Source organism: Pongo abelii, chromosome 6, assembly GCF_028885655.2.
Source record: "Pongo abelii isolate AG06213 chromosome 6, NHGRI_mPonAbe1-v2.0_pri, whole genome shotgun sequence".
NCBI lineage: Eukaryota > Metazoa > Chordata > Mammalia > Primates > Hominidae > Pongo > Pongo abelii.
In genome coordinates, this window is record NC_071991.2 from 119,410,996 (window position 1) to 119,434,159 (window position 23,164).

General features: G+C 35.8%; 1 protein-coding gene across 2 annotated transcripts in view; it reads right to left on the reverse strand.

Annotated features, from left to right (window-relative positions):
• AASS (aminoadipate-semialdehyde synthase) overlaps positions 1-23,164 on the reverse strand; it is a 68,636-nt gene that overhangs the window by 35,511 nt on the left and 9,961 nt on the right. The window contains exons 2-11 of one of the 2 annotated variants that reach the window (XM_024250236.3): positions 22,877-23,101; positions 18,727-18,903; positions 15,722-15,806; positions 7,938-8,005; positions 7,683-7,829; positions 6,269-6,347; positions 6,023-6,150; positions 4,464-4,612; positions 2,980-3,102; positions 2,497-2,608 (exon numbers count right to left, since the gene is read on the reverse strand). In XM_024250236.3, the coding sequence (XP_024106004.1) occupies positions 2,497-2,608; positions 2,980-3,102; positions 4,464-4,612; positions 6,023-6,150; positions 6,269-6,347; positions 7,683-7,829; positions 7,938-8,005; positions 15,722-15,806; positions 18,727-18,903; positions 22,877-23,086 (1,278 nt within the window). In that variant the 5' untranslated portion in view covers positions 23,087-23,101. Of the gene's footprint in view, positions 1-2,496; positions 2,609-2,979; positions 3,103-4,463; positions 4,613-6,022; positions 6,151-6,268; positions 6,348-7,682; positions 7,830-7,937; positions 8,006-15,721; positions 15,807-18,726; positions 18,904-22,876; positions 23,102-23,164 lie in introns of those variants that run through there. The other variant, XM_054559719.1, reaches the window with a different exon arrangement.

Sequence of the window (23,164 nt, forward strand, 5' to 3'; positions counted from 1 at the left end):
CTAACTTGTTTTCAAGTCAACATAAACTTAATATCCAAACCTGACAAAGACCTTATAATAAAATAAAGTTATAGATTAAGTTCTCTAATGAACATAGATGTTAACAATCCTAAACAAGATAAATCTATGTACGAACTCAACAAAATAAAGTGGAGATATATATATCTCTCTACAACCCCAAATGTCTACCAATGGTAAAATAGACTAATAAATTTTGGTATATTCCTTAGCAACCTGAACTTAGTCATAAATAAAAGGTTAACATACAACCAAGTTGGATTTATCCTAAGAATGTGAAGTTAGTTTGACATTTGAAAACCAATTGACAAAATTCACATATTAACAGAGAAAAGGAAAAAATGATCTTCTCAATGAATACAGAAAATGCATTTGATAAGTGTACATAATATCCACATCATCCAGGCCATAATCCAGAATTATTCAGTCTATGAAAACCAGAAGACTATGACCAATTCTCAAGGGAAAAGACAATCAATAAAGTTCAACCACAAATTGACCCAGAAAGTTGGAAGTATGAGATGAACATTGTAAAGTGGTTTTTATAACTATGTTCCATGCAATAACGAAAAATACACTCATAATTAATGAAAAGATAGAAACTCTCTGCAGAGAAAGAGAAAATACCAAAACAAAATTTTTAAAAAAGAACCCAACGGAAATTCTAGAACTGAAAATAGAACATCGGAAATTAAAAATGCACAGAAATATCTGATTAGCAGAATAGAGAATATGAAGACATTTTCAGATAAAGGACAACTAAGAGAATCTGTCATCAGCAAACCTGTACTGTAAGAAGTGATAAATTAAGTTATTCAGTCTGCAGGGAAATGATGCCAAAGGGAAATGAATGAAGAACATCAAAAATGGTAAACATCTTGGCAAATATATTATTGTATTTTTAATATACATAGTTTGGCCACTTAAACATTTACCATTATAAAATTTTAGAAGTAGAGAAACTGTTAAGATTATGCATTCATGGCTGGGCATGGTGGCTCACGCCTGTAATACCAGCACTTTGGGAGGCCGAGGCAGGTGGATCACGAGGTCAGGAGTTCAAGACCAGCCTGGCCAACATGGTGAAACCCCATCTCTACTAAAAACTACAAAAATTAGCCAGGCGTGGTGGCACACACTTGTGGTCCTGGCTACTCAGGAGGCTGAGGCAGGAAGAATCGCTTGAACCTGGGAGGTGGAGGTCGCAGTGAGCCGCGATTGCGTCACTGTACTCCAGCCTGGGCAACAGGGCAAGACTCTGTCTCAAAAAAATAAAATGAAATAAAATAAAATAAAATAAGATTATGTACTCATTACAACCACCTCATGTTACAGGTGAAATATCTGAGGCTCAGAAAGGAAGTGAGTGCCCTGCTCAAGGTCATAAAGCAAGTTGATGTCTCTAGCAAAGCCTGGCATTTGTACTCTCCTTCTCCTGCTTCTTTAATCCCTCAGCACCAACTCCAGACACATTGCAGATCCAGCACTGACTGTATCAGCACCACATCCTTAACTTCTCTGTATTTGTTTTCTAATGTGTAAAATGGATTTAATGACGGTACTTACCTAATATGGTTCTCATGAGTACTTAAAATTAAAATATATTTAGTACTTTGAACACTTCCTGCACCTAGTAGGTGCAATATCATGTCTAACCATGACAGTGCCTGCTGCCTGCATTTTCTCAAGCCTGCTACATCTCCCTGTTGACATATTCCAATAGGAAAAAGAAAGGGTCAAAATGGAATACTATTTGAAAGAAAAGAAGATCACAGACTGGAAATTTCATTTATTCTTGCCCCACTAACTATTGTTCTATTTTAGTGTAAGAGCATATGAGGGAAGATATAGATGAAAAGAGCAAGAGCCATTCTTTATATTGGAATCATTGGCAGAGGCAGACAGTCTGAAATAAAAATAAAGCAGGAAGGCTATGAATGCTTAGGATAAAAACTGAAATAAGAAAAATTTTCTTTGATAAAGAAAATGGAATTTAGATAACACGGTATTTCATTAGCTAATCAATGATCACAGAAGAAAAATACATGACCTCAACATAAGCTGTCACTTAACTATTAGTGACCAGAAACCAATAAAAATGTTCTATATTTCTAATTTTTCAGATCTGGTTATTATGGCACAATAAGAGTGCCCCAATATGAACTGACATAGATGGCAAAGAATTAAAAATAAAGCATGTTTTATCTCACACGTGGTGAACATTCTTAATAAAAGACCTATAATGGGAAACAGATGTAATTGTAATTAAGCATGAAGGCAGTGATATCATCATATACCCCAAGAGACAAGTAAGCAGAATATGTCAAATAAAATAGTATCAGTAAGTATTTCAGGGAAGGGCTGGCATTTCATTTTACAACAGATTTCTTAGATACAGAAGACCAGAACATTCACAGAATTACTCCATTATTCAATTTAAAGCCACAGAGTTGTTACTGATATTACCAGTCTGCTTACCATTTCTTCAACATAAGGGTAAAGCATGTCTCCAAAGCATTCTGTAGCTTCAATTGGGAGCTGTGCCGGCAAATTGTCAATGGAACACATCAGGATCCCTGAGCCTTCAACACTAAGAGAAGCAATGTGGTTTATTCAGCACAAAATATTATTTGTAACTTCTGACTTTTCCAGATGTCTACTCCATTATATTTGCTTCATTATCATTTATAATTTTGTATAAAAGTATACGTGAAAATAAACAAAACTTTTCAAACAAAACGTTTTCCTTCTTCAGCAACCCGTCTCACATTTAAATATATTTGTGTGTGTATGTGTGTGTGTTCAAATGTGCATGGATTTTTTTTACCAAATTTTAGTATGTTTGAGTATATCTCTCCAAATTTTCATAACTTCATAAAGATGTAAAATACTGAGCATTTTAGAGTAGTATATCAATGTAACTAAGTGAGAAATATCATCTAACAACTTTAGCAAACTCACCTGTCATGAATAATGTGCTGGTCTGCATCATACATGCAAAAGGGACGCTCTATTGTTGTACACTCAGTCATAAACTCTATAGACCCTCCTGTGTCAGCTGAAATGTCACATATTGCTACAAGTCTGAAAATAACATCAATACTTAGATGAGAGGATGAAATTCTGAAGTCTCCAACAAGACTAAAAAAAAGGAGTTTGGAACAATTTTCAACGTAGATCCCAAATATTTTCCAGGCTTTTGGGGTCTTTTTCCTATAGCTCATTCTTCAGGACTCTGCACTGTTCTGTGATACAGAGAATCTTCCCAGTATGAATTTTAGTCTCCAAAAAAAAAAAAAAAAAAGAAAAGAAAGAAAAGAAAAAAGGAAACAAAAGCAGAAAATTGCTTTCCTAGAGAAATCATTAACAGACTAAAGTTAACATAGTTATCTCTAAATAACTCAGAAAGATTCAATTATGCTACCTCCACCCTGCTTAGTACTGTATACTGTATAGTTTTACATGTGGTTACACAGAAATCTCTAGAATTATGAACAAAAGTCTCAGTCCAGCATTCAAAAAGTTGACTACAATTTTTCTGCCCAATCTCCAATTACCACTTGCATACATGAACCAATGTAGAGCTAGACTGATACATTCAGCACCCTAAATATGCTTTGGTAGCTCCATATTTATTAAGCACCAATCCTTTCACTTGGAATTCTTGTTCTCCTCATTCCTCCCTTTAAGGTTTGCTGTGCCCAATGCTTCTGCTTTCTTCTAAACCTCGGCGACGTTGTCGCTCCTAGCATTCCCTTGGCATTTACTTGATGCCAGTTACATGCCTAGAAAAGCAAACATATCTTTTACTCTTCCACAAATATTAATTAATTCAATATTTAATAATTATTTCAATGCCTATTATATATCAGGCAACGTACTAGGTGCTTATGGCCAAGAGAAACAGAACCCATATCCTTAAGGAGATTAAGTTCTAGGAAGAGGGAGAAAAATCATAAACATGAGAAAATAAATGAGGAATTTCAAAACAAAAAACAGAGTAACAGACTAGAGATAGAGATGGGAATGGAGAAACAAGAGAAGACTTCTCTGAGGAAATAGTTTCAGAGCCTCATGGGGCATCACAGAAGACAAAAGAAGAATGTTTCAAGAAGTAGAGGTGGGCTGGGCATGGTGGCTCATGCCTATAATCCCAGTACCTTGGGAGGCCAAGGCAGGAGGTCTGCTTGGGGTCCAGAGATTTAGACCAGCCTGGGAAACATAACAAGACCCCATCTCTAAAGATAAATACATACAATAAAATTAAAAAAAAAAAAAAAAAAAAGGAGGGATGGTTAACAGTGTTGAGTACTGCCAAGAGGTCAAGAAAGATAAGGCAGAGAAGTAGTCATTAGAAATCAAGTCCTGTGATATGTGATATTTGATCTTCTAATAATGGAAGCAGCTGGTCAAAACTATTATCGTTGCTGAAGTAGAATCCTTACTTGTGTGGTAATGCAGGGCAGCCTTCCACACCAGCAGCTGAGAACTTGCCTGGAGCCAGGAGACTCTGAGCATCTTGGCGGGTTAGGAGGCGAGGAGTGTTTTGTTCCCAGTAGATTCCATTAATTAAGCAAGTTGTATAGGGTGCAATCTGTAATGCAAGTTCCAGGTTCAAGAAAATAGCCTATTTTAATACAGTATACTGAAAGAGAGCTATCAGTAAATTCTATGAGAAATAATTAAATGTAACTTCTAATTGATTTTCTTATTGTCCATGTCAGTGTCCATCTTTTGAGGCAAAGATATTAAATAGCCACCCAGATTTCAGTGTAGAATTACCCCATGACAGAGAAATATATGACTATAAATACATTAATATGTTCATTCTATAATGTATTGCATGCCGAAGAAAAATAAAAGGACAAAAACCAAACAAACAAAAAGCAGTGGACCTAAAATTATATTTCCAGCTCTAATACCAGTAGGGTATGACCTAAATCATGCTACCTCAACTTCCCTGGGCTCTATTTTTCTTACCTGACAGATGGGGATAATACACACCCCATTCCTCAAAGGAATGCTGTGAAGATTAAATCGGATAACACCTGTAAGCTCTATGGAGCAATGTGCTACATACATGCATACATGGCAATTAGGTCAGTATCAGTTTTAGGATGCATCCAATCACCAATACTTCTGTGATTGGGGAAATGAGAAAGAATAAAGATTTCTTAGATTCAAAATTTTTCAGTTTGAAACTGTGTTCATAATTTTTCTTCTTCAAACATCTCAAGCTGAAGGTAAGAGTTTTTTTCCCTAACATGCCCTGCATGATATAAGGGCTAAACTTCATACCAGAATCTGAAAATGCTATGTTGGTCAAACATATTTAAAATTATTTAAAGCATTCTTTTTCACAATAAATGCATGCATTTTTTGTTTTATCTATTTTTTGGTTTGTTGGTTTATCTGAGGGAAGATTGTTGCATGGCCAGTGACTATAGAACACACAAATATATTTTATTTCTTATAAGATACAGCCAGTGTGTCGCATCGAAGGATTTGATTTGTAAGTATAATAGCTTTTTCATACAGTGGAGATGGTCTGCACTTATATAGGCACACTATTTAACCCTCACCCTGATAATCAATGGCATGCATTTCAAGATTGCTGGCTGAGATTATGGTTGCAATTTGTGGCCATGTTGAGACCAAACATCATAGGCATTATGCTCTGCCCACAGTGCTAACTAGTCCAGGATAAATACAGAAAACAATAACGCACAGGAAATGGCTTAGAGCTATTGGGCACAGGTAGACCTGAAGCAGAAATGGAGACAGTGAAACAAAGAGTGTATCCACAGAAACCACCAAAAGCACTAAGCAAGACTACTCCAAATACCCTAAAAGATGATAGCTCCAAAGGCCAACTCATGATACCCAAAGAACTCACAACAGGAAAACTGAAAGCCAATGTACAATTCATAATTTCTCTCCTTGAAAATAGCCTACCTACACTGTGTCATAAGCAACCAACTTAAAAGGTGAATACGATACTCACATCAGTATTAAAACGACTTATGTAGCGCTCAGGATGTTTGTCATACTCTGCAGGATCATACACACCATCTGTCTTCCTGACAAGATGATGATGACGACTTAGCACTGTCCCATACACTTTTCTGAGGTCTTGCAAAGGAGAAAGAAATTAGTAAAGTGGGTGACAAATAATAAAAATTTATGGTGATAAAATATTATAACATAGACTGTTAAAAACATTAAAAGTTAGTCATCTCCTGTCCCTTACCTCCAGTTTGGGAAACTTCTTTTAATTCATGGGGCTCCACATATTCACAAGGTAGCTCATTAAAGATTGCTTGGGCTCCCTACAAATAACAATGAGTAAAAATCCAAAAATCAACAGAAAAAGAACCAACATGGTTTTCTGCAAAGATCTGATCATTTTCCCAACAATTACATAGCTCCACTTGCCTTCCCTACAACTAGGACTGCAACACAGAAATACAGATGAGTTGCTTACAACCAGCCTGCTAGCTAGCTTTTATCCTGTTTGAACAGCACACTTAGAAGGACCTTTAATTTTTTTCTTTTTTACTTAAGTTACTCAGAGTATCAATAAGAGTGTTTAGAAATGAGGGAAAAAAATATTTCCATTTATTTTAGATCCATTGCAGAAATTATTTCAAATGGGGAAATTATATTTCCTACAAAAGAAATAATCGGATGCTTACCTCACAATATAATAAGAATGATATCCTATTTGTAAAATATTTTCTTTGAAGAAGGAATTATTTTACAATTACAAGTTTCTATAGGAGATTACAAACACATTCCTAAAACCACCAGAGAAGGAAGAAATCATGAATTCCAGTCTTAAATGAATCTTCCTAACATCTTGTTTGCAAAACTCCAAGTAGTCTTAAAAAATGGACATCGTGAGGTCACTTTCAAACTCGTGGACATTTTGGTGATGGAGGTGAAACAGATCACCCTCAGAACAGACCTTTACACTGTTAACAGTGAATTATCTTATTTATTTATCTATTTATTTATTTATTTTATTTATTTTGAGACAGAGTCTTGCTCTGTCACCCAGGCTGGAGTGCAGTGGTTCAATCTCAGCTTACTGGAACCTTTGCCTCCCGGGTTCAAGCGATTCTCCTGCCTCAGTCTCCTTAGTAGCTGGGATTATGTATGTGCGCCACCATGTCTGGCTAATTTTTGTATTTTTGGTATAGGTGGTGTTTTACCATATTGGCCAGGTTGGCCTCGAACTCCTGACCTCAGGCGATTCGCCTGCCTCGGCCTCCCAAAGTACTGGGATTATAGGCGTGAGCCACCATACCCGGCCGAATTATCTCATTTGAAAAAAGAAAAAGAAATGAAGAAAAAGTATTCCAAGACTCAGCTAGCAATAAACTAAAAGCTATATGTGTGTATGTGTGTGTATAGATATACACACACATATACACTTACACATACACACACACACATATATATACACACACATACATACACACATACACACACATATTTAGATCATTACTACTTTTCACTATGAGAAAAATATGTTGGTAAGAAAAGTGCTTAAAATAGAATCTTCAGTCCATTTGAAATACCCACAAAATGCCTGCCCACATCATTTGGGTTAGTTTCAAAGTTTTGGATTGTTTTACAAAAGGAAGTCAGGTAAAATTTACCTTAGAAACATTACCAGTTCCTGTGAACACAAATGTTAAGGGTCCTATTGACTTAGGCATCAAACCCAAAGATATTTCATAGCCAGCATCACGGACAGCTTGCACAGCCTGACTGCTATTCCTGTAGTTATGAGCCATGCCAATGTGCTGAAAACAAACATACACAACTCAAGTTAGTTCACCAGCTCAGCATTTTTTTATTATTAAGGTGTGAGATGTGTTTTCAAAAAAATAAGCAAAATAAACACCTCTCACCATAAAAGGTGTGTGATGTCCCAAAGCAAGGAGCCTTAAACCCATTCCATGTAAAATGTTGATCATTCCTGTTACAGAATCAGACCAATAGAAAGACTATTAGTTGGGAAGAATTTAAGCTGTTCTCTCTGCTCGTTCTCCAATCTGCATGGTGCCCTGCAGAAGCACAGATCACGCGTCTCAGATTTAGAAGAGGCCTCCGTAGATTTTATCCATCCTCTCAACTTTCTGCCATCAAATGCGCTAACCCAAATGCATCCCCACCTATTCCTTCTACCTTCAATCCTGATAAAATAGGAAGAAAGTTCCTCTTCTTATCTAAGGCTAATCTCTCCACCTTGGCTCCAGATCCCACCCCCTCCTGTCACCCAGGGAATTTATTACTGAGTTACTCCCTTCACTACCCTTCCCTATTGCTTCATTCTTATCAGCATTTAAACATGCTCTCATGCCTCCCAGAACAAAAACAAATGAACAAACAAAAACAAAGTCACCATTAACCCTAGGGCTCCCATCACTATTTAGTGACCTAAATAGCTAAACTCAGTGGACACATTGTAGATCAGATCAGAAGTACTTGGCAATGCAGACCTCTTCCTTGTTGAAATGAAGAGTGCCCCTCAGCATCCCAACTTGAAATTTTTAATCCTACCTTTCTGTAGGATCCTCTTCCTGTGGCAATTCCTTTTATATTATTCACCCTCAGGATTATGTCCTGGGCTCTATTTTCTTCCATATCTACATTTTTCCCTTAGGTAATCTCATCTAGTCCTAAATTTCAAGTACTGTCTATATGCAGATGACTTCAAGTCTCTCTTGAAAACAGATCTTTCTTTTGATTTCAAAACTTAGCCAGCCACCTTTTTATTTCTGTCTCAATTTGGATGTTCTTCAGAAAGCTAAAATTCAGCATCCCTGCAGCAAAGACCTGAGCATCCATTCTTTCCTTATTCTTTTTAGGAAAGAACTTTCCATGCTCCTCCATTCCCCGTCCTCACCCCCAACACACATCCCTACCAAATTTTCTTTTGTCGTTTTTCTAAAGTCAACTTATAAAGAAATAGTTTATATACAACATAATGCACCCATTTAAAATGTATAGTTTGGTAACTGTAAACAAATATACACATCTGTGTTATTACTGCCATGATCAAGATACAGAGTATTTCACCAACTCCTGGTCTCCACAACTACTGATCTTTCTCTCTATATAGATTAAGTTCTTCTAAAGTTACATATAAATGAAATTTTAAGCAGTCGTCTCTCAGTATATGCAGGGGGTTCGTTCTAAGACCCCTGCATATGTTAAAATCTGGGCATACTCAAGTCCCACAGTCAGTCCTGTGACACCTGCCTGTATGAAAAGGTGGCCCCCCATAAAGGTGGATTTTGCATCCCATGAATATAAGCGGACTCATGCAGTTCAAACTCGTGTTGTTCAAGGGTCAATTGTACTCTTTTACAATGTGTCAGCTTTTACTCAGCATCATGTTTTTGAGATTCATACATATTTTGTGTATATCAGTATAGTCTTTTTTTGCTGAAGAGTTTCCCATTTCCATTTCAGTTGATTTCTCTGCTCATCCTTTGGGTTGTTTCCAGGCTATTATAAATGAAGTTGCTATAAAAAATTATTTGTATAAAATATTGTATTTCTCTTAATAAATGCCTATTAGTGGAATTTAGTTTGTACCTTGATACTTAAGTTTTCAATTTCTTCTTGAGCTGATTTTGGTAATTTGTACATTTTGAAAATTTATCTAGTTCATCAGAGTTGCCAAATTCAGTGACCTATTCATAATATTCCTTTATCCTTTTAATATTTATAAGATATAGTGATGGCTCCCTAGTATTCCTTCTTAGTAAATATTGTCTTCTCTCTTTTTCTATCAGTCTACCTAGATGTTAATCAATTTTATTGATATTTTTCAGAGAACCAGGTTTTGGTTTCATTGATTTTCTCTATTCTTTTCCTGTTTTAGTTTCATTAATTTTCTCTGTATCTTTATTATTTATTTCTTTCTACTTGCTTTTGATTTAATTTCTCTTTGATTTTCTAGGTTCTTATAGTGGAAGCACAAATTATTAATTTAAAAACTGTCTTCTCTAATAAAAGAATTAAATGCTGTAAATTTCTTTCTAATTGCTACTTTATACCCCACACATTTTGATAAGCTATACTTTAAATTTTTATTCTCTTAAAAATATCTTCTAATTTTCCTGTGATTTCTTCTTAATCCATCAGTTATTCAAAATTACATTGAATATCTCTCAAATATTTGGAAAATTTCCAAATATCTTTCTATAAAAACTTCTAGGTCAATTCTATTACAGTCATAATACATACTGTATGATTTCAGACTTTTAAATTTATCAAAAATTGTTCTGTGACTCATTCTATAGCCTATCTGGGAGTTTTTAGGCCATTAATGTAACTATTGATATAGCTAAATTTAAAGCTACCATGTTGCTGTTTGTGTTCTTATTTCATTTGTACTTTGTTTTTTTTTATGTCCTTTTTCTTGTATTTTTGCTTGAACTGTGTATTTCTTAGTATGAATTTTACATCCATTATTGACTTATTCGCTTTAGAGCTTTGTTTTATTTTTAGTGATTGTTCTAGGTTACCATATACATCTTTATCTTATTATAGTCAACTATCAAGTAATATTATACTACTTCTGGTATAATAAAATAACCTAGTTACAGAAGTATGGTTCTATTCCTTTTCACCTGTCCATCATTATTGGTGGCATAAGTTTTATTTCTACCTGTGTTATGAATATCACAATACATTGTTTCATTTGAAACGATCAATTATCTTTTAAAGAATTTTTTTTGTTTTTTGAGACAGTTAACTCACTTTGTCACCCAGGCTGGAGTGTAGTGGCATGAACACAGTTCACTGCAGCCTCAACCTCCCAGACTCAAGCAATCCTCCCACCTCAGCCTCCCAAGCAGCTGGGACGACAGGCACGCACCACCAAGCCCAGCTACTCTTGCATTTTTTTGTAGAGATGGGACTTCACCATGTGCCTAGTCTGTTCTCAAACTCCTGAGCTCAAGCAATCAGCCTGCCTTGGACTCCCAAGTGAGCGATGGTGTCCAGCCCTAAAGAAAAGTTTTAAAATAAGATATGATGTTTTTTATGTTTGTTTACATTCTACCATTTGTAGTGTTCTTTATTCCTTTAATTTAATCCATGTTTTCAACTGACTTCATTTCCTTCTGCTTGAGAAATTTTTTAAATACTTCTATGTCAGTGAGTTTTATCAGCTTTCATTTGACCAGAAAATCCGTGTTTAATCTTCATTTCCTAGAAAGATGTCCAGAAAGATATTAAAAAGATATTGTCTTTGGAAATATATTGTACTATGCATAAAATTATAAGTTGGTTTGTTTTCTTTCAGCACTTTAAAGATGTTGCTCCATTTTCTGCTAGCTTAAACTGTTTCTGATTAGAAGTTTGATGTTTATCTTAGTTATTCTATGTATATGGTTCCTTTTTCCCATTATTTTTAATGTTTTTATCATTGTTTTTTAGCAAGACAATTATGATGGTTCTACTGTCATTTTCTTTGTGATTTTTTATTTCTATTTTTGACTTGGGGTTTATTGAATGTCACTTATCTGTGTATTTATAATTTTTATCAAGATATGGGAATGTTCTGGTCATTATTTCTTTCCTTTCTTCCTTCCTCATTGCAGTAGAAATTAAACAAAATGAAGCATAAAAAGAGAAAAAGACTGAGGAAAAAAACAGAATTTAAGTGACAGGTGGTGATCAAATGGTCTAATATGTGTGTATTTGGAGTTCCAGAAGGAAGAGAGGGAAGTGAAAAGAAAACAAGCCTTAAGAGAATCAATGTAATCCACAAACAATTGCCTATTAGAACAAAGCCCAATGCTCCTAAAAGGAAAACAACAAAATCTATTAACAATGAAAAATGAACAATGTCTGGCATTCAGTAAAAAAATTATGAGTCTTGCAGTGGAACATTAACCTGGAGATAATCAACAACAGAAACAATCCCAGAAACAAGAAATGACAGAGATGCTGGTCAATGTGCTCAAGGATTAAATGAAAACACAAACAAAATGAGGAGTAGAGGAAATCAATCTATCTACCATGTATTTACCAATCAATAGACACTACAGAAGAAAATCTATATATGTTCTCTAATCCTCTGCTTATGTATAGATTTTCCTCCATGGTATCTATTGATTGATAGGTAGATGGACTGATTTCCTCTATTTCTCTCCTCATTTTGTTTATGTTTCCATTTAAAACGTGAATATACTGAACATTTATTATAGCCGTTTTAGTCTACTTGTGTGCTAATTGCATCTCTCTCAAATTAGACATTAAGCTCATTTTTAAGCTTTTATAGGAATGAATGTAGAGTAGGCTTTATTAAGAGCTGGTTTAGCCACACACTTCAGGACTTCCCTGAAAGCCTTATATATTCAGTTAAGTCTCTCCACTCAGCTGATGGGACAAACTCTGAGAACACTTTTCCATAGAGTTCCCTGGCAATTGTTCTTTTCCACAAATTATTCCTAAGCCAGTCTCACGAATTTTCATCCTCCACTTAGCAAGACCCCTAAGCATATTTCTGGAACACCATTTCTGCATAGCTCCCCACTGTTTGGTACTATGGGTTGTCAATTCCAGCCAGCTCAGGCTCCCCAACTCCTATCTCCTCAGCTTAGTGAGTTCACCAGGCTTTGCATCACATTTCCATATTCATACCATCTGATAATTTCTCCAGACAGAAAGCCAGGGTGAACATAGAGCACACCTCATCTATTTTCCATCTATCAAGGACCACAAGTCTGTACTGCCTGTTGTCCAATGTCTGATAACATTGTTTTCTATATCGCATTCAATTTTTCTAGTTGGTTAATGACAGGATATTAAGTCTGAACTCAGTTAATCTTTCACAGATGGAGAGCACATGGTTTTTGCAGCAGACATAGTTGCCCAGTTATAGATTACATTTCTCAGTCAATTTTGAACAATGGGTATGAGCAGAAATAATATGTTCAGATTCTGGGTCACATCCTTAGAAAGGAAGCTACTTGCCTCTACTTCCTTTCTCCCCTTTCCACTGACTGGAAAATAGCAATCTGAAGGGTCACCTTAGAAATGAAAGCCAAGCATTGACAATAGCAAAGGCTTCCTCTCATTCCACCATTCCTAGGCTTCTCACTCCTGGACTTCTAGCTTATGTAAGCTCTGTTTTGTGGAGTCTCCATTATAGCAACTTAGTATGTAATCTACTAATATATTGTCCTATACAGAACACATTTACTCTCTTCCCCCAAATTCTTCCTCCATTCCTGTGGGTACTAAAAGAACTGAATCGCTGTCCAAGTCGGTAACCTGCATGTCATCTTTAAAGTGTCCCCCTCACCCCTACATCCAATCAGTCACAACATCCTGTGAATTCCACCTTCTAAATACTTATAAGAACCACATATAGTTCTTTCCATATACACTCTAATTATACTGAACTTATTTCTATTCCTCAAAACTATTATTTTTCCTCTCTTCGCTTTGAACTTTGCACACTTGTACTGTCCTCTCCTACTTCCTTGAATAGTTTTTAATCATTCTTCAGATCTCACCTTCAAAGGCACTTTTTAAAAGAAAGCTTTTGCAACAGTCAAGTTCAAATACCTTTCGTTTTGTTTGTTTGTTTTTTGAGATGGAGTCTTACTCTGTCTCCCAGGCTGGAGTGCAATGGCATGATCTCGGCTGCCTGCACCTCTGCCTCTCAGGTTCAAGCGATTCTCCTGCCTCAGCCTCCCAAGTAGCTGGGATTATAGGCACCCACCATCACGCCCGGCTAATTTTTGTATTTTTAGTAGAGACAGGGTTTCACCATGTTGGCCAGGCTGGTCTTGAACTCTGGACCTCAGGTGACCTGCCCTCTTCGGCCTCCCGAAGTGCTGGGATTACAGGTGTGAGCCACTGCACCCAGCCTCAAATACCTTTCTTATAGCAATTAGCACTAGCATTGTATTTGTGTTTACTTGCCTGAATGCTTCTCTAAGAACATGAACCACATCTTATTCATGGATGTGGTCCTACTTCTGAATATGGTGACTTCTAAATAAATCAACTTAATTCCAATGTATTAATTCTGTCTAGGTAAATAAAACCCTCATCTGGATGAGTCGTGAAAGGCCCTAGGAATCATAGTCATCAGAGATCTCTCTACTACTGCTTTTATACTAAGAAATTTAATTTTCCGTTAGTTTAATAGAGCTGATTTGGGTGTTGGGTGAGGAAAGGTATGAGGTGAGTGAATAAAAACAATGAATTTGTTTGTTTGTTTGTTTTTAAAGACAGAGTGTTGCTCTGTCGCGCAAACTGGAGTGCAGTGGCGTGATCTCGGCTCACTGCAAACTCTGCCTCCTGGGTTCAAGCAATTCTCATGTCTCAACCTCCCGAGTAGCTGGGATTATAGACATGCACCACCAATGGCTAATTTTTGTATTTTTAGTAGAGATGGGGTTTCACCATATTGGTCAGGCTGGTCTCAAACTCCTGACCTCAAACGATCCGCCCACCTTAGTCTCCCAAAGTGCTAGGATTACAGGCATGAGCCACCATGCCCTGCCTGAATTGGTTTTAAGTAAAAGAATTTTTTGAATTTCACATTTTTGCTTAGATTTCTTTATTATTTAAAAAGCAGGTGGATTCAAGTATAATATTAATAATAAGCAGAATGACATAAGCCATAATAAGTGTTTGAAATGCTTGTTCCCTGGTGCCATAAAGAAACAGCACATGAACATAAATTTAATTTATTTAGTAAGGCCATTTTCACTTCCTGCAGAAATGGTACACTTGCCAGCAGTTTTGCCACGAGAGTACACCAAAGAGACAGGGTCATTTATAACCTGACTCATCCACCCTACTGCTGTGTCCGGTTTCCATTGGCTGGAACGAGACCTCACATTCTGTATTTGTTCCAACTGGCTAGCAACTTAGAACTTTTTAAAAGAGGCAAAGGTAGAGGAGAACAAAGGAAGGAGGAAGTAACCTGTGGAATGCTGAGAAAGGTAAAAACATTTTTAAATAAGGAAGAGGAACAGGCTATGACTTAATGCTTGCTTGGACCAGTATAAGCCTGCCGGGGCAAATATTTAGAAGCACGGGTCTGAATAAATTTTGCTTCTAAGAGAAGTTACTATTTATTCCTAATTAAATAGGGAGGAAAGTCTTTGAAGAGGAACCTCTACTTTTACTTTTTACATAAGGAATCTTCTACTTTTATATAGCAAGGTCAAACAAATAATGCCAAAGTCATGACCTTCCTTATTAGACCTGTAAGTACTCTGATCTGAAACAGAGCTGTAACATATTGTGGTGTTTCTTAACCAAACAAGGTTCAAAGAATTAACTGGACAAAATTCCTGCCCCTGGACCTTTTTTCCCTTTCTATTTCTCCCTATCTTCTAATTCTCAATGTCTCATTACCAAACAGGTATCTCCTTCTAGCCTTTCGAAAGGAACTACCTAAAAACCAGAGCTTGTTTGTAGTTGTTACCCTTCTCCCTGCTTTTTCCTTTGAATTTTTGCAATAAAATATTTTTAACCATTTATCTTCATACTTTATTCCACTTGTATTCATTATCCTTCAGCATACCTTCATTTTAATTTTTTCCATGGAAATAAACACTCCTATCCCCTTGCCACAGAAAAGAGAAAACTCATAGTTATTCCCCAAGCCAATTTAGAAAGTGGGTGATGTAAGCCCTGGCATACTTACCTGCCACACCAGCCCACTGTCCAAATGCCACTACCCGTACTCCTCTATGATCCACCATCTTCTCATAATCAATAAGGCGAATTTCCTGAAAAGGGGATAAAAAAAATCTCAAATGGACCCATTAAGCTTAATTTTAACAAGTAAAGACATATATGAGCAAGTAAATATTTCACATTTTTTCTTCTGAAATACACCTTAACTTGCTAACAGAAGTTACCATCAGGTATACCATGAAATATTTACAAAATGCAGGTAGCAAACCAATGGTAGGCTTGAAATTAGAAATGAAAAAATGTTTGTAGCAGGTGCTATACCCCCCTTGATGGTAAGCAATGAAATAATAAAGGTAGAATTTCCTTTACCTTTTTGCCCCCACCCACCCAGCACTATCTATAAACATATCTAAAGCCCCTCTCATCGTTACATCCTTCCTTCTGGTCAAAGAAAACAGATCCCTTTTGAGAGGAATCTCTGTGACCTAGATCCCAGCTTCTCTCATGTCCTCCAAGACCACTCTTCTTGAACTATTACCTCTTTCTTGCATCATCCCTCTTTACATTGTTTCTCAACCATTCTAAGTAAACTCAGGTCTCTTCTACCTGGAAAATAACAACTCTCTCTCAACCTGGAAAATAACACTCTCTCTCAAGTCCAAGCACAGATATTTTTCTCTCTCCTCCTCCTTCTCCTCTCTTTTTCTTCTTCCCTCTCCTTCCTTTTACAGGTAACCTTCCTATTAAAAGTAGTACACGATTCCTTCAAATAGCTCAGGACAAAACCTGGAGTGATTCCTGACTCCTCTCCTTTTCTCATATTCCACCTTTATGTCATTTCTCTTCCTTGCCTTCACTAAAAACATATTCTTCCTCTTTCCTTGAAAACCTTTCCACTCTCAGGAAAGCATTAGTAATTCATGCTTAAAACATATTAGTGTATTGTAATTATACACTATTTTAAACAGTAATTTTATTTCCTCAAAGATCATATAATTTTTATCATGTTCATGAATTTAAGAATGTTCATCATTCTTCCAACTCCAAGTAATTGGTTACAAAATGCTGCCCAAAAGCAGCCCTGTTAGGTCAGTTTTTGTTAATTTTCTTATAATGAACAAAAGTTAAAATAACAAAAAAAGTTCCTAAAGTAATTTATAAATACTTTATTTGCTTAAAGTGGAACATTCTTCCCATAGTATTATTTCCATTAAGTTACTTGAACTTATTCTTTAGAAACACTACAAATTAACTGTCACCCTGGTCTACTGTATTTGGAATCAATTGGAAGTATTTTACACTCCTATATAATAGGTATTTTCCATTGCTTTTACTGTTTATGAACCCTCCAATCCTCTGCCCTAATCTCAGATTCTAGCTCTAACATCTTGAAGATGTGGACCTTAGACTTCTTTTTCTATACTCCCTTCCTAGGCTCATCCAGTCTCGTGGCTCTAGACACCACCTGGTCTCTGACAACTACAAAATGCATGTCAGGAGAAGCCGCCCTCCTGAGCTTCAGACTCATTTCCAACAGCCCTCTTAGATTATCCCTTTAAATGTCTAATAGAATATTAAACTCGGCAGACCCTAAACTCAACCCTTGATTTGCCCACCCAAGCCGTTTTCTCTTGTAGTGGCATCATGTCATTCCATGGCAATTGCTTCAAGTAGCTCAGGCCAAAACCTGAAGTCATTCCTGACTGCTCTCCTTTTTTCATATTCCACCTTTATGTCATCAGTGAATCCTGTAGGATCCACCTCTAAAACATATCCAAGATTTGTCCACATTTCACAACTTTCTCTTCCACCATTTCTTCCAGGTGCAGGCCACCACCACTTGTGACTTGCAGTCTAGACCAGCCCAGGTTAGCAGCCTTCTTAGTAATGGTGTTCTCCTCTCCCACCTCCAACCATTGTTGACACAAGAGACAAAATAAGCATTTTTGAACATGGTCTATTCTAACCCCACACTCAGAAAGACCTTCAGGCCTTTGCATTACTATTCCGTCTGCTTAAAAGACTCATCTCAGATGTATTGGTTCGGTCCTTCACCTCCTTCAGATTGTTGCTCAATGCTACTTTCACAATGGGGTCCTCCCTGACCATCCTACTTAAAATAGCATCATCACCTCCCAGTGCCCAGGACTCCTTTTCTCCTTCAATATTATATTTATCTTCATCACACATATTCCCAAGTGGATATTAGATGTCTTATTCATTGATTACCTGTCTCCTCCCACTAGAATGTAAGCTTTGTGAAAATAAAGATACTTTACTTTTTTGCTCTTTCATTGGAACAAACAGTGTCAGACACAGCATCAGCACTGAATAAATATTTGTTAAATGAATATCCTGTGTTTTAAACAGCTGCTAGTTTTTTTCATAGTATTTATATCTCAAAAATGCATTTTCCCTTATGAATGTGAATAAATGTAAAAATTGTCTCGGCCAGGCACGGTAGCTCATGCCTGTAATCCCAGCACTTTGGAAGGCTGAGGTGGGCGGATCACGAGGTCAGGAGATTGAGACAATCCTGGCTAACACAGTGAAACCCCACCTCTACTAAAAATACAAAAAATTAGCGGGGCGTGTTGGCTGGCGCCTGTAGTCCCAGCTCCTCAGGAGACTGAGGCAGGAGAATCACCTGAACCTGGGAGGCGGAGGTTACAGTGAGCCGAGATTGTGCCAGTGCACTCCAGCCTAGATGACAGAGCAAGACTCCATCTCAAAAAAAATCCCATCTGAAAAATAAGATAGTAGATTATATGATCCCTGAGGTTATTTTCAGCTCTAAAATTCTGTTTGGTAGTATATGGCCAATTGACCTTATAAATTGGTAAATTGTTTAGGGAAAAAGCTTTTATCATTCTTTCCATTTCAGAATATAAAAGGAATGCAATGTTTCTCTTAAACTAAAGAAGAAAAGAAGACTAAAACTCCATTTGGGGGTTAAAAGTAAAAAATATTATTTTTCTACATTAATATTTATAAATATTAATCACTAATTACCTGTTTTAGAATCTCATCCAACAAGCCCATATTGGCCTCCTGAGCTTTTATTGTGTGGGAGAAAAATGCATAAGTCTTCCTGGACATTAATTTTTCCTCTGGAGGTCTTTTAACTCCTAAAATTAGACAAGCTTCAGAAATATCCTCCTGAAGAATGCCACCAGCTTTGACATAGTCCTGAAATTGTAATTATGATTAAAGGTTATTATCCTGATTTGTAATATCCATGTTTTCTTGAGCAAAATGTATAGCAAAGGCACAACAAATCTTTTGAAGGAATAAAATCTGTATGAATTAGAACAAATAATAGAACAACTACTTGTAATGTTTGTACTTGTTGGCTAAAGATAAATCTATCATGTCAACTCTCACAGCATTAAACAATTAGAAAACTTGGCATATATATATATATATTTAAGAAGAGTTTATAATTTGGTCATATGCACTAGCACATGTGACTTAAGCATACTTGTGAAATGTATATTTTGTACCAACAGTACACTGAAATATTAAATGCCAAATTGTGATTTATTAGTTGTATTTTTAAAAGATAAGACATCATTATAACGTTTATTTTTCAGTGTTGACCCAGTTAGTATTTATTACTGTCCTTACTGTACATTAGTCTGTGCTAGAGATGAGATGCTAAGATACAAGGAAAGATTGTCAAGATCCCTTCTATAAAGGAGCTCACAAAATATAGTAAAAAGTACTCTGGATTGGAGTAAATGAAAAATACAAAACATGATCAGCAGTACCTAAGTGATATGCTACTTTAACTGATACTGAGATAATTCCTAAGTAGGATGATCAAAAAATATGAAAATTAAATTAATCTGAAAGGTAGGATACCGAAGAAACATGAGAATTTAAATTAATCTGAAAGGCTACCTGAAATTTAGAGAAATGAAGATGGGAAACACAAGATGGTAATATCAGTAAGAGGCATGAAGACATATATAAAAATACAAAGAGAGAGAAGTAAAGAGACATTTACAACATACGAGTAAATCGATTTGGAAATGTAGGTTGAATGTCGTCATGGCTAATATGAGCTTTATTGGGTAATAAGTAACAATCATTGATGGGTATTAATAAATTACATATACTTTGCTAAGCTCTTTGCATGAATTATCTCATTTAAATTTCATACAACTCTCATGAGGTAAGTACAATTATAATCCTCATTCAATCAATGGGAAACCGGAGGCTTACAAACTTAATTGAGATTGCATAACTAGTACATGGAAGCAACAGACAGACATATCTGATTTTTAAATAAAGAGGTATAACCCAAGCAGAATTAAAAGAGCAATTGAACAAAAGATAAGTTTAGTTAGGAATCTACTTCAAAGGAAAGTAGAGATGAATAACAGAGATAGTTAAAGAATGAATATACAATTTCTCCCTGGTTTCTTCAAAAACAGTCCATTTTCTCATTTGTAGTAGATTGGTAAAGAAACCATGGTAAAGCTGTACAATGGAGTACTTACCACACAGCCATGAAATGAAATGAAATCTCTCTAAGAACTTACATAGAGCAATGTTCAAGATATGTTGTTACTAAAGAAAGAAAGCAAGGTTAAAAGAGTGTATATAGTAGACAGCCTTCTTTATAAGAACAAAAGGGAAATAAATACTTAAATACACACACAGGTGTTTATTTTTGCAGAAAAAAAAAAGAAAAAAAAATGATAGATCAGAAACAAGAGTAACCTCTTTGGGGTAGGTGAGAATTGGATGGGATTAAAATGAAAACATGACTTCATTTCTGGAATTTGTAAATGTTCTACTTTGAAAAACAAAATTAAATCAAAAATGGGAAAGCAAACATTAAAACTCAATAGAAACAATAATATATAAATCCAGATGGATATTAGATTGATGATGAAACCACACCAAAAAAATAATTCAAATAAGTTTTTTAATACAACACTCTGAATATTCATTGTCAGATATATTCTAAAGGCAAAAAAAAAAATCAAAGAAATAGTAAACTTCATTTAGTGGGCTTACTATTAGTTGTAATAATAGTATTGTGATCCTGACACTATTTATACATATCATAGGATAAAGCAAACAATATGCATTAATATTAAAAAATTAAGATTTTTACTGTTGGAGAAAACAGATGCAAACATAAAATTTTAAAGGTAAAAAGTTGTGCAATGTTAAATTTTAATTTTCCTGGACATTAATTTTTCCTCTGGAGGTCTTTTAGTATCAGTATTAACTCATGATTAAATAATATATATATATGGGCATCTGTTTGTGTTTATTTCTAAATTCTGTACACTAATAGAGCCTAAGAGCAACAGTATCTCAGTAACAATAAACATGCTTAACATCAGATACCAGATCTTGGTCTCTATATAATAAAAGAAATCAAGTCTTCTTGGTGAAATTATTAATTTCCTCACGTGGGGCAAGAAAGGTACAAGGTGAGACTAGGACAATTTGTTATTCTAAGAAACAAGAAAGCTCAAAGATAAATGGATTCACGTCCAAAGGACAGAGAAGCCCCCTTGGAAGGACCCACACTAACCAATTTTGGGATAATTCAGACATTAAAAAGAGTAATGGTAAATGGATTGAATGAAAAAGGTCCATGCTTCCAAAATATACTTAAAAAAGCAAAAATTAAAGAAGCATAATGCAATAGTAAATTTGAGTTCACACTTTGATAAACAATTCAGTTCACTGTAATAAAACAGTTCACAACTCATCTTTTTAGCAACATCCTAAGATTCATCTTGTCAACATGAAGATGTATATATAAACTCCTCATAACAAGGCTTTAAATGCAATGGTAAGAAAGTTTTTTTAAGAAATTGTTTAAACACCGAATTACAGAATTCACAGTTTGGTAAACAGTTCAATGCACTGTAATAAAACAGTTCACAACTCAAAAAAGTGGAGGAGTGGAAGAGAAAGAAAAGAAAACCTCTTTTCTAAAGAAGAATGTCAGCAAACAAACTTAGGGGAGTAATAAAATTAGAAAAGCATCACTTCACATGTCTCCATGTAAAAACTGATTCAGGCAAAGATTATCAATGGAGGCTAACATGATTAGTTGTAAAGTTATTGAGGAATAGGAACATCACAGATCTTAAAATACCATACCACAGATGACTCAGTAATTGCAAAGGGTGAAATTGACTTTAACAATGAAGAGCTCTCACTGTAACCACCTCAACCAAGTGACCACACATTGCCAACCATGGGACGACCTGATGTTTTGTGCCTTTGATGTGATGCCATGGGAAGAACACATATCACTTACGTTGTATTCATGCCAAACATTATTGGCATGAATATAACATATAGAATATAATTAGAATATAATCTATTCACGAGAAAACAACCAGATTATTCGTGCCCAGTAGCAGGACACTCTGTAAATCTTGGGCTCTTTTAAAAAGAGTCCATGTCAATATCAATATAATTGAAACAAAATCAGAAAGGGATGTACTGTTCTAGATTGAAAGAACTAAAGACATACAATAATAAAATGCAATAAAGCTTCATTAAGCCTCAATTAAAATAAAAGGCATTTGAGGCAATGGGGAATTTGAACATAGACGATATAAGATGATATTATGAATTATTAATTTCTTAGGTATGAAAATCATATTGTGGTTATATAGAAAACATGGTTTATTCTGAGGAGATGCATGTTGGAGCATTTAGTAGTAATGAATTATGATGTCTGTGATCTATTTTAAAATGGTTCAGGAAAGGAAAAGCATACATATATATGTATATTGCTAAAATGGGAATGAGAGTCATACCTATACCATAATATTATTTCGAAGAGCAAGTGGAATGATGAACACGACAGGCTTCTCTCAGAGTGGCAGGCAAGGTACATTCTCAAAGGAGCATTCTCTGGGTGCAAGAATGGAGTCTTATCCCCCTAGTCCTAGAACCAGGGCTGTACATGAAGGACAGAATGATTGAAAAATAACATCTCCTAAAAGTAAGTTCTCTTATTCCTCAGCTGGGGTAAGCATAGGGTGAAAATAATACTTTTAATCAAAGTAAAGAAATCAAAGTGACACTAGCAAACATTTTATTTTCACTCAGATGCTCCTTAATTTTCACATGCAGGTTCGTTTTATTCTCACATAAAAACATTGGAAATACTCACCTTATCATGAATGGCCCGCCGATTCGAAGGCTGTATCAAGACCTTGTATCCCAGATTGGTGATGCCTTTGATGTGCTTGGGAGCTAGAGGGGCCCTTCTCTCCCAGGCGTTCACATCCTCCCTCCGGACGGCCAACACAGCTTTGTGGTGAAGACCCTTGGAGAGGCTGACCCCCAGCCTGCCCAGTCCAGTCCTATGTACTTGCAGCATCTTGACACCTGGTGACTGTAAAGACAATGTAAAGAGCAGAGCAACAAAAGGCAGCAGGGCTGGCAGATCAGTTCTGGT